The sequence below is a fragment of the Malaclemys terrapin genome, chromosome 2 (assembly GCF_027887155.1).
Source record: "Malaclemys terrapin pileata isolate rMalTer1 chromosome 2, rMalTer1.hap1, whole genome shotgun sequence".
Taxonomy (NCBI): Eukaryota; Metazoa; Chordata; order Testudines; family Emydidae; genus Malaclemys; species Malaclemys terrapin.
Genome location: NC_071506.1, coordinates 263,777,011 through 263,792,689, shown reverse-complemented (window position 1 = coordinate 263,792,689; position 15,679 = coordinate 263,777,011). Strand labels below are relative to the sequence as shown.

At 40.9% G+C, this 15,679-nt stretch overlaps 1 protein-coding gene across 2 annotated transcripts in view; it reads right to left on the bottom strand.

The window, feature by feature from the left end:
• The window catches only part of ADARB2 (adenosine deaminase RNA specific B2 (inactive)), a 421,368-nt gene that overhangs the window by 142,787 nt on the left and 262,902 nt on the right, over positions 1-15,679 (bottom strand). Inside the window, exon 2 of one of the 2 annotated variants that reach the window (XM_054016714.1) lies at positions 6,868-6,954. The exons of the other annotated variant lie outside the window; for it this stretch is intronic. Within the exon in view, the coding sequence (XP_053872689.1) occupies positions 6,868-6,954 (87 nt within the window). The remainder of the gene's footprint in view (positions 1-6,867; positions 6,955-15,679) is intronic. 2 annotated transcript variants of the gene reach the window in all.

Below are 15,679 nucleotides of genomic sequence, written 5' to 3'. Positions count from 1 at the left end.
AGACCGCTCCCTCCTGATTCCCCTAGGACAACCCCAAAGGAGTGTGGCCACGATGCTGCCTCCCCTAAACTCTGGACGACAGAGCTGTGAGGCTGTGCAGGGGCGTGGGAAGCTAGCTGTTTGCTAAGGATGGGAGGAGCTTCTGCTGGAGCATTGCAACTTTGCACCGCTCCCAGCTCTGGCTGTGCCTTACAGACACATATGAGCCCTCAGAGTCTGCTTTGTATTCCAAACAGCAATGGGTCAAATCCTGGTGTTTTGATTAAACACTAAACAACTTCTTCCATCAAAACAATAAGGTCCCAATCCTGCAGGTTGTTCTGTGAGGGTGGATGCCTGTGTGGAACCCCACTGGGTATGCCTACAGCGCAGTTACACACCCACGACCGTCCTGTGTCAGCTGACTCAGGCTTGCAGGGCTCGGGCTCATCGGGCTGTTTATTTGCATTGTAGGCATTTGGGCTCAGGCTAGAGCCTGGGCTCTGGGACCCTTCCCCCTTGTGGGGTCCCTGAGCCCATATGTCTACACCACAATTAAACAGCCACTTAGCCCAAGCCCTGCAAGCCTGAGTCAGCTGACATGGGCCAGCCATGGGTTTTTAAATTGCAGTATAGACATACCCACTGAGGCCAACGGGACTTACTCTGCATGCAGGGGTCCTTATGTGCACAACGTCTTGCAACGCCGCAATTGCAACTCAGCAAAGCACTTCAGCACATGCTAAACTCAAGCCTATGTTTAAGTGTCATCTCGGTGCTTAAGTGCATTGCTTAGTAGGGATGGGCATGGGCTGCTAAATCAGGGCCTTAGTGATTAGCTCCTTTTTACTTTCTAGAGTGAAAAAAAAAAAAGTCAAATTAGAAAAAGAAAAATCTTGCCATATAAAGTTCAGCCATATAAAATATGATGGCTATAAAAACAGCCTCACTGGAAACGAGCCACTGAAAAGGTCATGTTAATAAGAGGTGATCTGAGATAACTTGGTCTCTTCTCCTAGGGTTCAAACCCATTTATGGAAGCTCTGAATTGGGGAGGGGGAACAAGTCAGCCTTAACTGTGTCTTATTTTCCTGGGCCATTGAAATAGCTAACCATTTTCCACCATGGCTGGTTTTCCGTGGATAGCATCACCTTCCTAAGGCTGAGCTATCCTTCTTTGAAGATCCCTTTTTATTTAAAAGCTGTGAAACATTTTGCCTCAGATACGCTTTTCTAAGGGAAGTAGGGTTGGTTCTGTATTTAACACCTCTTCTCTCTCTTTTCCTAATAGGGTTTTGACAGACCCAATTATTGTACATAATGATATTGAAACCAGGAGGCATGAAAAGAAAGATAGCTTTTGTTTCACACTATATACAGGTTTGAAAGGACTCTGTATTGATTAGGCACCACTGAATAGGAAAATTCAGAGGGTTATTTGTATTTATAATTCATATTGTCTTTTTCCTTTTTTTTTTTTAATTTTATAATCCTTGTTCCATGGGTTTGTGAACAGACACAGTTTGTCCTTCACTTTCACAAACACAATGAACCAAAAATAAACATTCTTTGCTTGCCCTAAAAGTTTTGTCTCTGGCCCTATCTATCCTGGGTTGTGGGTTGGTTGTGGAGTAGTGGGCTATGATTTTTTTCCCCACCAATGCAACTAGACAAATGCAACGATGCCAGTGCAAACCCTCAGTGTAGTTGGGTGACAGCAGTGTGACATAGCGCTGGCAACAAAAATTATTGGAGTGATTTATATTAGCACAGTCCACAGACCTTGTTTAGCACTGGTGCAGTACGTCTACCTTATGGGCTAACACTGAGGTAGCTGGTGATGCAAATTATTTTAGGCCAGACAAAGCTTAAATCATATAGAGGGCCTGATCCTGAAATTCCAGTTAATAGCTAAATTCCCCATTGCTTTCAAAGAGAGCAGAATCAGGCCAGTTGTCATTCATGTCATATAAATTAGTGGCCACCTAAATTCAATCAGAAAGTTCCTTTATTTCTCAAAGGAGTAAATCTTCTAAGAAAGACCATATGCCTGATGGACTTGCATGACATCCAACAATAGCTGGATAAAGCTAAATTACTTTATACTTTCAGGTACCTTTGAAATAGGAGATCTTTGAAATGTGGCTTTCATGAGACCTCTGTGCAGCAGACACAAGATTACATCTCTAATGGTGGCACATGTACTTCTCTCGTGAAAATCAGACAAAGCAGGCAAATGACACCAAACTACATTAGATAAATACTGTAAGCAGCCATAATAGAACAATCACAAGCAATTTTGGATACGAAGAGCTCTAAAAGGAAAGGGGCAAGTCAGAGGTTGCACATGAGGAAAAATGCAAAACGGTGGATCATTTTCATCCTTGTTATCTCTCAGAATGACTTGGCTCTTGAGTCTCCAAAATACATTATCTATATTTGATAAAAAAAATTAAAATAAAATATAGCGCTCCTAAGTTGAAAGGTTTGCAGCATAATGAAATTATAGGTTTTTGTAAAAGGAGAAACAAAAAAATACAGATTTATAGTAATAATTTTTACTTTATTCTGAAAGATAAAAAAAAAAATCTGTTTGCCTTGTAAGATCCCCTCAGATAACTTTACTCATCATTCTTTTTCAGACTGCACAAGCAAGTGAAGGCCTTTATCCTTTATATTGCAATCTTATTTTTGCTTCAACAATTGAATGGGAGAAAAGAGGGCACTTATCAAATGTATTTATTTGTGCATTTTCCCCTCACTCTTCTGTATCTGGTTTAATTTCTCTCTCCTTTCTGGTCATTATGCACAGCAGAGTTAACCTGGAGAGCCTGCATCATCAAGAGCTTTTCAGAACTATAATGCATCACTAATAATGACACTGCCTATGTCTCTGGGTCATAAGGGCTCTGAAGAACTAGCCATCCGATACTCCACGCTACATTTGAAGAGATAATATTGTTCCTGTTGAAGGTTATTCTGCTGCCAAACTTTTTGGGTGGGGGGGCGCAGAGGGAGAGGAAATGTGGCAGCTTCACTATGGCAAACATCTTTTAAAAACAAATCACAATAAGTAAACATCTGAGATAATTGCAAGGTATCTATTATATCAAGATCTAAGGAATAAGGAATGTTTGCCTAGGTACAAGAGGGTCACAAGGCAATATGATCTTTAGAAATGTTTAGAAATCCCAAGATTGCTACTGTTGCATTTTGAACAGTGAAGGTTAGGTTTATTTTAATTTTCTGTTGTCTGCATTTTAATATCTGCCCCCCATTTGACCTCCTCACACAGCGCATGTAATTTGCTGTCCATCTCCATTGTATTGACCACAGACAGAGCTTAAAGGGATTCACCTCCATCATTTCTGACATACTTGAAAATGAGGCATTTCACAGCAAAACAATAGGTACGATCTGGAGGTCAAACTCTGGAGACCTGTGTTCCAGTCAACTAGTATATCAGCAGCACTATACGGCAATCTCCCCCAGCCAACCAAACAACCTTTTCATAAACTACCAAATCTCAAAAAAAGAAACAGGAATTCTTTTTCTGGAGATTTGCAGAAATCAATTATATTCAGATCCATATTCTTGAAGTTGGTATAATAAACTTGTAGCTAACTGTAGAAATCAAAACTACACACACTTTTAGCTACCAGTGTAGATGTATATATGATGAATTATGCTTAAGAGGAAAAAAACATTTCATATTCTCTTTGCTGATGATGAAATCCTTTCTGTTAACTTGCAATGTGTAGGTGGTTTAAAACCATATTATAATTCACCCCAAAGGATATTATAACAATATGTTGTAGAATGGCTGCATTTACAGTTTTTAAAAATCCTTTTAAAAGGTCCCCTATTGTTTCCTGGACAACTATGCCAGTTTTTGCTTAAAATTAAAGCTGAGAATTTATTGAGGAACTTGTGAAAGGTGAATGTTGTTTCCTCCATACTGAAAATTTTCCTACCACTGAGTCATCTACTGTCTGTAATAACTACAACATGCCTAAGCACTAGTACAGTGCTTTCCAATTGGGGAATTTATTTACATAAGTTTTGGCCCTGATCCAGTGCAGCATTTAGGCTCTGACTCAGGAAAGCATCCCTGTTCAGAATAGCACATAAGCACATGCATAAAGTTAAATGTGTACTTAAGTGCTGTTCTGAATAGAGCTTGGCATAGGTCACTGCTTAAGCGCTTTCATGAATCAGGGCCTTAAATACATACTCAGCTTTAAGCTCATGAGAAAGGCTATTGAAGTCAATGGCTAAAATTTTCAAAAGTGACCACTTGATTCGGGTTCTTCCATGTTGGGCTGCTTGAGATGCTTTAAAGGGGCCTGATTTTCAAAGGGTGGTGCTCAGCATTTTCTGGAGATCAGATTCCCTTAAGGTGTCTCAAATTGGGCATCCAAAAAATGGAGAGACCCCAAATCACTAGACACTTGAGAATCTTGGCCAATATTCTCATAGTTAAATATGTGCTTCAGTGTCCTTCGGAACAAGCACAATCACCAAAAATATATGTGTATCATGGTCTGATAGGGCCTGATCCAACAGGAAACGTATCCATTGCTGCTTGCACAGAGAAGGTCTGTGCGTCTCTATGACAAAAACCAAAAAGCTAGCTCCCTGATCCAGGGTAATGGCATTATGTTGGCATAGCCATTGAAGGCTTCCCTTTTCCCAGAGGCAGGATCACACTGTGTGGAGCCTGGATACCACAGATGACATTGGCATCTGGCTTATGGGAATGATGTTGTAGGATGGACTTTTGCCATAAGGTTTCAGATGAATTCTTCCTTTGGGACTGACATTCAGTCCAGCAGAGATGGCATTTTAAAGGAGCCAAGTGGCCTGAAGATGTTTTTCTGTCTATCAGGTTATTTCACCACTTGAACCTAAATATGAGTATCTATACACAGACTTGCACCGGTTTAAAGACATCTTTAGTTAAACTGGTGCAAGTTTGTGTGTAAACAAGGCCCAAATGGATGTGGAATATTCTTTTTAGATCTGATGCAATTCCTGTTGAAGCCAATGGGAATCTTTCCACTGACTGCAACAGTAGCTGGATTGGATTGAGCAGTTTGATACGGCCCATGGATATTAGGGTTGAAAGAGCCATAATGGGCAAGCCAGACCACCACCGTACATCATTGCAAGACAGATTTATTTCTTCCTAAAGCATCTTCCCCTCTCCCCCCAGCCATTTAGTGAAAGTACTGGCACAATATAAAACCTCCTATTCAGAACTAAAGTCACTAAATTCATTTGGTGGCTCTTTGATTGGAGTAGGTGGCATTTTTTCCCTAGCAGTAAATGGTGTGTAATTCATATGAATACACAAAATTGTTGTCATTGCCAATGTCATTATCGGATATTGGAAGCAGGAAAGGACTAGTGTGTGTTGCCCACTAACAAGATGAAATTTGCTATTTCTCTTTGAGGAAGCAAAGCTTATGTTGTCCATAATATTAGCTTTAAAGCCAGTGCAACTGCAAGCAGGCCTGGGTACTGCTCCAGGAATAAGAAAATGGGGTTTCAATGTTTGGCTTGTACAAATTTACTACGTTATTCAAAAATAACTGAGTAGCACATTTAGGAAACATCCCACAGGAGATCCCTGCAGCAGCTCCTCGTGTGCATAGTATGTTTTCTGTGTGCACTCCTCATACAGCATTGCAGAAATGTAGCCTCCTTAGGACCAGGATTTAAAGGCTTTTCTAGACTTTTTGGCCTTTGCTAGTTTATGTTATACCTGCCAGTCAAGGTGCTAACAACAGTCAGCAAGCACAATATGATGTACACGTGTTACTCAGCAGTGCGCAATAAAGGGTCATATTCCTTCAGTAAATATGCCAGCCTATGCCGCCTCATGTCCAAAGCAAGGCAGATGAGCTACAATACGGAGAATCATCCATTTTTTCCACCCACTAGTTATAATAGGGCAACTCTTCATTGTTTCTGGCTGGAAGAGGTACCCATCTGGTAGGGGATTCTAAAAGGCCAAGAGGTTTGGTTTGGTTTGGAAAGCTTCCCTCTCTGTTTTATGTGCCTCGAACAACGAGACGGCTGAAGGATGTGTGGTAATCCCCGCTAGGTGTTAAATGCAAAGAGCGGGTTAAGGTTGTTCAGTTCTAACCACACACATTCCCCCCCGCCTCATTCACATTTTAATTACTTCACTTCCCCTTCAGTACATAGTGGCTGCTGACATTCTTATATCCAAACAGTCCTTGGTACAGCATATTCCACCACCACCGAGCAGGAGCAAGAGTAGCTCTTGGAGAGCCACGTAACCAGCACTTCAGCCCGAATCTAGTGAATGATCCCCATTCAATTAGACTTGGATTGTTTTCTTTTTCAGGTAATATTAACAAAGAGAAAAGGAGAGGGCAAGGTTTCAAACAAAGGCCCTGATTCTGAAGACCTTACTCATGCACAACTCCCATTGAAATCCCTGAGAGTGAAAGGCAGTGAGAGGAAACAGAGTCAGTCAATGAAGTTTTTTCCTTTGGGGATAATGCATATAAGAATAAAGCAAAGTAAATTAATATAAATAGAAAAAACAAAGGAACTCCCCAGTCCTATGACCCAGCACTTCCTTCCCATAGGAATTTTCTCCCATCTCTACACACCCAATATATAGCCCTTCCCTCAGCATTTGTGCAAGAAGTGGGAAGCTGAGCTGAGGTTAACCCTATGTTCATTGGGGACCACGTCATGCCCTATGCACCAGGGAAGTTTGCACTGAACTGAGGATTGGTCTCAGCAGTTGCATATTTGCTAAATCACCTCGCTCCCAAAATTACCCGCAATCTAATGTTCTTTCAATCCATTTTATCATTCATCTCTATATGAAGAATAGAGGCTGCTTACTTAAATTGTCTTCATCTTCCATATTGGCCGCACCAGGACTTAAATACTTGAAGGGCGTGATGAAGGTTGACAATATGCTTACTTTTTCTGGAACAAAAGAAAAAAAAGGAAATATACTATAAAATCAGGGTTTCACCAAAGCCCATGACATTTAGATTTTCATCATAATCTTTTCCTCATATTAGGCAGTTTGGCAAGTCTATTTTCATAGAATTATAGAGCTGTAGGACTGGAAAGGACCTCGAGAGGTTTTCTAGTCCAGTCCCCTGCACTCAAGACAGGACTAAGTATTATCTAGATCATTCCTGACAGGTGTTTGTCTAATCTGCTCTTAAAAATCTCCAGTGGTAGAGATTCCACAACTTTCTTAGGTAATTTATTCCAGTGCTTAACTACCCTGACAGTTAGGAAGTTCTTCCCAATGTCCAACCTAAACCTCCCTTGCTGCAGTTTAAGCTCATTGCTTCTTGTCCTATCCTCAGAAGTTGAAGCCCAGTAAAGTCAGTGTTGTTTTGTGAGCAGAGTCAGTGAGTTTGCTCTTCCTCTGGGAGTATTTGATTGAGGTTCTACTGTAATAGGATCTTTATTCAAATTTGTCAGCAATGTAACTCTCCAAAAAGGATTGTCTGAGGTAGCGCTTGCCTCATGTGTCGTTATAATGCTGCTAGAGAGTATTGTGAAACAGTTTTCATTGTAAAAAGCAACAGAGAGTCCTGTGGCACCTTTAAGACTTTCTGTTAGTCTTAAAGGTGCCACAGGACTCTCTGTTGCTTTTTACAGATCCAGACTAACACGGCTACCCCCTCTGATAGTTTTCATTGTGACTTTCACCATTCTATGCTGATTAAAGGAGATTGGGAATTGGGACAGAGGGCTGCTATTATTTCTCCCTGGAGAAAACAAAACAGTTAATGGGAGTCAATTGCAGGAATAGGATTATAGGAATTGCCATAATTGGATCAGACCATTTGTTCATCTAGTCTAGTTTCCCATTTCTGACACTGGCTAATAGCAGCTGCTTCAGAGGAGGTAGGTTTCACGAGTCTGCTAAAGGAAGTTATAGAATGCCCTACCTACAGGGAAATTTTCTTACTGAGAGGTTGACTCATGCATGAGGGTTTATATTTCTTCCCTAAATCATGTTTTTTTGTAATCCTTCCTGTTGTGATTCTGGATGTTCTTGTTATCCAAACAAACATCCAGTCCTTGTCTGAATCCTGCTAATCCCCATAGTCTCATTTATACTGACTGCTATCACTGGCAACCTCGTCATATAATCCCATTCATAAATGTATCAAGCTCCATCTTAAAACTATGACTACCGGGCACTTTCAATAAAAACAGCATTGCTATGCTGAGAATCTCGCTCTGGATCTGTATATTGGAAAAGAACTTTTAGTAATAGAGACACATTAAGCTTGATTACATTGCAGATGTGTATGCTATTTAGTCAAACATGTATCAAAGCTCATTATTCACTGAAGCATCTACAGTATTATAATCAATGTTGCTGTACACCATATTGGGCTGTTTTACTTATATCTCGTACCATATTATTTTGAAATTCACCAAAAACTGAATAATGAATTACTTGGTCTAAGTAGGCCTGAAAAATAGTTTTGAATGTGAACTTCTCTTTTGAGAGGAAACATTTCCTAAACTTTTATTTTTCTTAGTACAAGTTTCCTTGAAAATATGGCTAATAATTTTAGATATGATTCCTTGTTTAGCTACCATTCTATAGTGTATTCTGACATACAAGTCTGTTTAAACTCGTTCTGTTTCAATAGTGTATCTGTTGGCTTGTCAGCCTTGTTTTGCCTGGGTTTGCAAACAAACTTGTCTCATATTAAAGGGTGTGATCAGACTCCAAAATAGACATTTGTAACCAGCAAAGCTGCTCAACTCAGCTACAAGTACAAGATGACTGTTCTTTCTTGCATTAAGTGCACTAAACGGTCTCTCCACGTAAGAATTTTTAGTCCATGAACCTTTTAGCCTATGTTAATTTATAATGAAACATCCAGTTTGAATTGTAATTTCATTAAGGGATTGCAGTGATGTGATGAAGTGAGAGTAAAGTTCACATGCTTTAGCCAAGAAACTTCCCCCAATGAAATAATGTGTGCTGAGGTGTTACTCTGCTTTGTGATATCAGGGAGAAATGTGATATTTCTGAAACACACTCGCTTACTGTGTGTGATCCTGTCCCTCTTTCTGCTCCCTGGCCCTGGTGAAGTTAAAACCTGCTGGCATTCACCCCTAAGTCGAGTGAGTAACTTCTTTAGCTCAAGAGGTGCATTCTGCAGCTGATCCAAAGCCCATTTGTGTTGAATTCTCTGATTTGATCTCCATCAATGAGTGTGGTGCTGTATATATGAAGATACGGTTCATTGTAAAACGCATCCCTGCTGGGACTTAACTCTAGTGGACTTCAGACATTCAGGACAAGCTTGCCTAATAGAAAGGATGGCACACACTAAATCAAAGTGACCCCACTGAGAATAAAGGCTGCTTCTTACTCACAGCTAATGGAGTTATTCCTTTAGCTCAGGTAGTAAGGGAATGTGACATTGGGGGAGGGATAGCTCAGTGGTTTGAGCATTGGCCTGATAAACCCAGGGTTATGGGTTTCTTGAGGGGGCCACTTGGGGATCTGGGGCAAAATCAGTACTTGGTCCTGCTAGTTTAGGCAGGGAGCTGGACTTGATGACCTTGGTCCCTTCCAGTTCTAGGAGATGGGATATCTCCATTCTAGGTTTTATCCTTACTGGTGACAATCATGCCAAATTATATGTCCCATGTCTATTCTAGAATGCTATCTTTCTGTGATGCTGCATTCCTGAAGCTGCAGCCCCTTTAGCCTATAACTTTGAATCTCTGCTTCATTATTATTTGTATTGCAATAGCACTTAGGGGCTCCAGTCATAGAGCAGGACCCCACTGTCCTAGGCCCCATCCAATTGCACTGACTAATTAATTCATTGCATTTATGTAAGGGCTAAGCATAGTTTTCTAATGCATTATTATTACATGAGACAGCATTCTGCGACACCTCTTTTGCCCAAGCATTTGTTTGGCTGATAGGCCTGATTTGTAATATGACTTGAAATTCCACATTTTATTTTAATGGACCCCTTAGCCATCTCGGGTTTCTAATATTTTTTCCCCCAAAGATCTTCCTTGTTTCTTCGCTTTTGCATGGCTGAGAACAGAGCCTTACTGCAGTGGTTTGTGACAATCCCACCAATCTTAGAACTGCAGATCAGAATGGAAGAATTAATTATATCACAGATACAACTTGGCCCCAATTTACACAAGAATATGACTCAATCAATAAAGATGATAAAGATTAGAATGTAGGATTTAAACCCATTGGCTGAGGAATGGAAGATTTACTATGTGTCTGAAAAGGCAGAAGGGGAGGTTTCTTGAATGAAAGATGTAAGAAGGGAAGGGTTGCTATGTGTAGCTAATGCAGACAAATTACTCAGCCTGTGGAGGAGAAGAAGACGGATGTCAGGATAATTAAATTGAGGTGCTTACAGGGAAATAATCTGTTTGGAGATATATCTAAAGGTATGATCATGCACTTCCATCTCTTGTAAGTTATTGTCTATTACCTTATATGTGCCAAGTAACACTAATTTAGGTTTATCGTCAATGGCTAAATTCAGTATTATTCTTGTTTACTGTTTCTAAACAAGATTAGAGGAATTGGGCATTCACACTTTAAAGTCCTCATATTTTAATGTCCATCACAATTAGTCTTATCTCTGGCAGTTTGAAGAAATCTCATGAATAAGAATAAAGGAGGCTGCTGGATCTGAAAAAGTATCTTGGCTCCCCAGAGAAATACCATTAAAGCTTCCTATCTTTCTTTCTGCTCTTACACATCCTTTCAAAGGGAGACTCAAGATCTGCAAGCACAAAATTTGAGCTACTATTTTTACTTTAAGTTTGTCTGTAAAGCTGATGTAATTCTTTAGTTTTGAAAGAAAAAAAAGAAAACTGTAACTTTCCTTTCCTCAAAGAACAAAAACAGAATGCAGCACTAGCAACTGAACATTCATGAGAGTCCATAAAATAAGCTATTATTTACTTACATTAGAATAAGGCCTAGAAGAACCTTGTTATGAGTTGGGTGAAACCTTGTTATGGGTTGAGTCAAAACCTTATTGAGATTGATAGGTGTGACCTCACCCTTCAATTAACTAACATAACTTTAAGGATAAATAGCCATGTAGACATATCCAATGTGACCTTGGGGAAAGCTAAGGAGAGAACTTTTGGGTCTGTTGGCTAAAGAGGCTTGGGGCTTTAAACTTTTGTTCTTGATTCCTCCTGCATTTGAAAAAGCAGGACTCTGTACATGGCATGCCTTATAAATAAACAAGGTTCCATCAAAGAGATTACTAGACTCCATCAATTTTTACTTCCAAATGGAACATCCCTACGGCCCCAGGCTTTGACTGGCTACTCGGGTCAAACAGGGGCAACCCCAGAAATGAAATCAGGGTCCCATTGTACTAGGGACTGGGCAGACACAGTAAGATACAGTCCCTGCCCCAAAGCATTTACAATGGAAATAGACAAGAGACACACAAGGTGGGAGGGGAAATGCAGACACAGAGGTAATAGGACTTGCCTCATGTCACACAGGAAGTCTGTGGCAGAGCCAGGAACAGAACTGCATCTGCCAAGACCCAGTCTGCTGCCTGACCCAGAAACCATCCTTCCACACAAAGCCAAATGACTTAAGCTCTTGTCCAGTACCTTAACCACACAACCATCTGTCCTCTCAATATAAATCCCATGTGCATGGCAAGATGGAAGAAAAACCAAAAAACTAACAAACCAAACCAAAAAAACTATTTGGGAAAGGAAGCAGATTTCAATTTCTTCAGATTTCTTGAGAGATATTTCCCAACAGCAGCAATTATTAAAAAAAAAAAAAAAATCACGCAAACTGTTTTGACAATATCCTTTTAAATTACAAAACCAAACCAAAAACTATGAGCCAACATTTTTTTTTGCTTGTTTGAAAAAGAACAGCATTTAATCCAAACGTTTAATCAGATCTTAATGTATCACAAAGGGCTGCCAAACTTCTGCTAGATTCTGCCCTTTTGCAACGTGGCTTTTGCCCTCTGGTTTGTCGATCCACACTTCATAAATACAGGCTTAGTGCTGAGCCATTAAGATGGGGGTTAGAGTTATATACAGCTGCAAAGAATGTTATCATTTAAAGGGACATTGTCAACCTGAATGGTTTCACAGTTAGCTAATTTAAAATAATTCAATGTGTTGACAACTCTGCCTTTAAACAGAATGATCTGATATTTTTTAAAGTCATATCTTTAAAAAAAATGTATACGGATTTTGGTGTTTCCCTGATCATCTTTAGAAGTATCTTGCTGGGGGCCTAGGACTGCACAAATCAAACATGCCCCAAAGACATCAGTCCTTATTGACCCTTCCTTCCTTCCCTCTATGCACATGCCTGTCTGCTATCACTTCAGTTTCAGCCCGGTTGTTGCCATTGTCTAGACCTATTCTAAGAAAGGTTGGATAACACAAAGGATAAGGCACAGTTGGCTGGTCTGCACTAGAGCTTCCATCTTTGCTAGCACTGGTTGGAAGTTTTAGGGAAATATTGTAGTGTAGATACAGCCAGAGATGTATAATAGGTTGTGCTTTAGTGACTCAACCCACATTTGGTCAGATTCCATTCAAACTATATGCAATGATGTGTGGACCTCAAGATCTTTTTTTTCCTGTATGATGTCATTGTTCCAGTTGAGCAAAATGTTGGTTTCAGGGCAGCATTCACACTCTTAACACAGCCCCACTTTTAGAGGGCATCACACAATATGGCATGTGTGATGCTGGCAGACCAAGTGCCAGCTCTTGCCAAGGTTGTAGGCACCAGCTGAGCACTGAGAAATTCATAGCTGGAAGCCAGACCAGCTCGCCTGTTCAAGACAGGTGTTGGACTTGTAAAGATATGTTAAAGCATTTTGTAGAGTCTAAATGCTAAAGTTGCTGCATGCATTAAGCTTATTTGTAGTGTCTGTAATCCCGCTATAAGGTACTATGAAAGTTTTGCTTTACTGTAATTGTAAAAGTGCCTGCTCTGAACTTGTGAACCTCGGCAGGAAGAGTGGTTCCCCTGCCCATCAAAAAGGACTATCAAGACTAAATGGGCCATTGTAGGACAAAATCTGTTGATTGTCCCATCCCCTCCAGGGCCGCCCAGAGGATTTAGGGGGCCTGGGGCAAAGCGGGGGAGCGGACATACTCACCAGGCGACTCTGAGTCGGCGGCGGGTCCTTCAGTTGCTCCGCATCTTTGGCAGCACTGAAGGACCCACTGCTGAAATGCCGCCGAAGACCTGGAACGACTGAAGGGCGCCCCACCGCCGAAATGCTGCTGAAAACCCGCACCACCGCTGGGTAAGTAAAAAGGTGCCTCTAGCTAGGAAAGGGATTCTCGGCCAGGGCTTGCGGGGCCCGAGGCAAATTGCCCTACTTGCCCCCCTGTTTGGGTGGCCCTGATCCCCTCATGAAGAAGTTATGTGCAAGAGTCCCATCGGTTAGGGCTCAGAAGAAGAAATGGTTCTCTTTGCTGTTTGGACTCTCACAATGCCTGGAGCCAAGAAACAAAAGACGAGATCCCCACGGTCAACCAAAGTTAGCCCTAAAAGACATTCAGTGAACAGATTAGTACATCTCTGTCACCTTTTGGAACCATAGACTGTAACTCATCTGTGCTTATATGTTGCCTGATTTAATCTGTAAATAATTCTCTCATTTCTTTTTCCGAGTTAATAAATCCTTAGTTTACTATAGGGTTGGCATTGGCTTTGGTGTGAGATCTATACATTGATGTGGGATAGGTAACTGGTCTCTTGGGACTGGGAGTAACCTGAATAAGTTGTGATTTTTGGTGTAAGTGACCATTTATCACTACATCCAGCCTGCCTGGGTGGCAAGACAGCCTGCAGTGCACAAGGGGACCGTCTGTGACTCCATGGTAAGACTGTTACAGTGATCCAGGAGTTCACTGGGCTGGTGAAATCTAATTATAGAACATATCACTTGTTTGGGGTGTCTGCTCTCTCTTTTGAGAGTCTGCCCTAAGGTTGGCACTGATAATTGTGAACCACACCAAGACAGTGTGATCTTCAGGACTACTGTGACCCCCTCACAGGGGTGCAAGTAAGCCAGTACGGGCTGGTACGGGGTACTGATACGAATCTCCAAATGGAAATTTGCGGTGTGCTCTTTTGCTTGGCAGTTAATGACCACTATTAATAATTGTGTTTTAAAATGCGACTTTTGAATACACAACAAGGATTAGACAGATGGCTACCAGTAGTTTGCTAGTTCACAATGCTTTACAGAATTAGTTCCATTTTCATATTCTAATTGATTACCATAAGCTACTTTGAATGTTGGAGATTTCTTAAATGGGATTCTTTTAAAAAACACAATTTGGACATTAAAAACCATGCCTTAATGCATTCGATTCACACTGAGTATAAGATTAGTGGGGATGGGTCAACTTTGATACAATAAAGTGAACTCAGCTGTAAAACCCCCTGAAGACAGCTGATACTTTTTGCTCTTAACTTGCACATGTAGCAATGTGAATATTTGATTTGCTGCATTCATGTTAATCTAAACTTATTTCTGAAAATAAAATAAAATAAAATAAAATAAAATAAACCCACACACCAGGAGATGATTTTGTTCCTCTTTTCTGATGTGTTCAGTCAGTTCAGACTTGAATGAGCTAACAGTGATTGACAGAAAGAGGTGAGTCCTTACCCAAAAGGATAAAAACCAAGAGGAAACTTTGCAGGAGAAATAGCAATCCCTTTAAACTTACACTGCTTACTACAGGAGGCTCACAGCTTTCTAAATTGCAACTTGCACAACCACCAGAATGCATCTCTTATTACAACGGGAACTTCACTCTGTTTTCTAGGTAGGGATTGGCATCACTTGGCATCGATCTCAACCTTTACATTTGAAGTCAGAACCCCACTGTTGAGCTGCGAGTTGTTCTGTATGCATTGCCAGACGGTGCCCGCAAATTGCTGCAGTAGAATCACCCAGGTACCATTGTCTCACAGACACTACATGTAGGAACTCACCATGTTATCCTCTTTTAAATACATCTTTAGAACTCCCCTTTACTACACTGCCTCCAAATCACTGCCCTCTAGTACCAGTCAGACTGCTGACTATCTGTTACCACTGAGACTACTACTGTATGCACCCACACCTCTCTTCACTGTTGCCTGGTCCTTCCCTCTGCTTGTCTGCTTATTCACTGGTTGCACATTGTCTAAATCCTAGATTGGGATCTCTCCAAGACAAGGACTGTTATTTGTTTGTACAATTCCTAGCACAGTGAGTCCCTAAATCCCTCTTTGCAGTCCCTAAGTGCTAGTGTAATACACATCATTAATGACCATAATCATATGACCAACAGGTTCACAGTGAAGCTCATAGAAGCTGAGAGAGAGACAAGTAGTTTACTCTGCTGTTCCATACACCAAGTGGGCAGAGAGACATCGTGGAATTTAGCAGCAGCTGAGAAAGAAACGGATTAACCCTTTGAGCGCTACATCTGGCACACGTACAGGAAATGGAGACACAAAAATTTGGGTTCCGTACAAAAATTTCACAGACTTTAGAGATACCAATTAAATTAATGACCATGACATTCAGAACAAATAGAAGGAAAAACCTCCTCTCACAAAGCTAGATTCTGAGATGCCTCATACCACTGTGCCTGGACC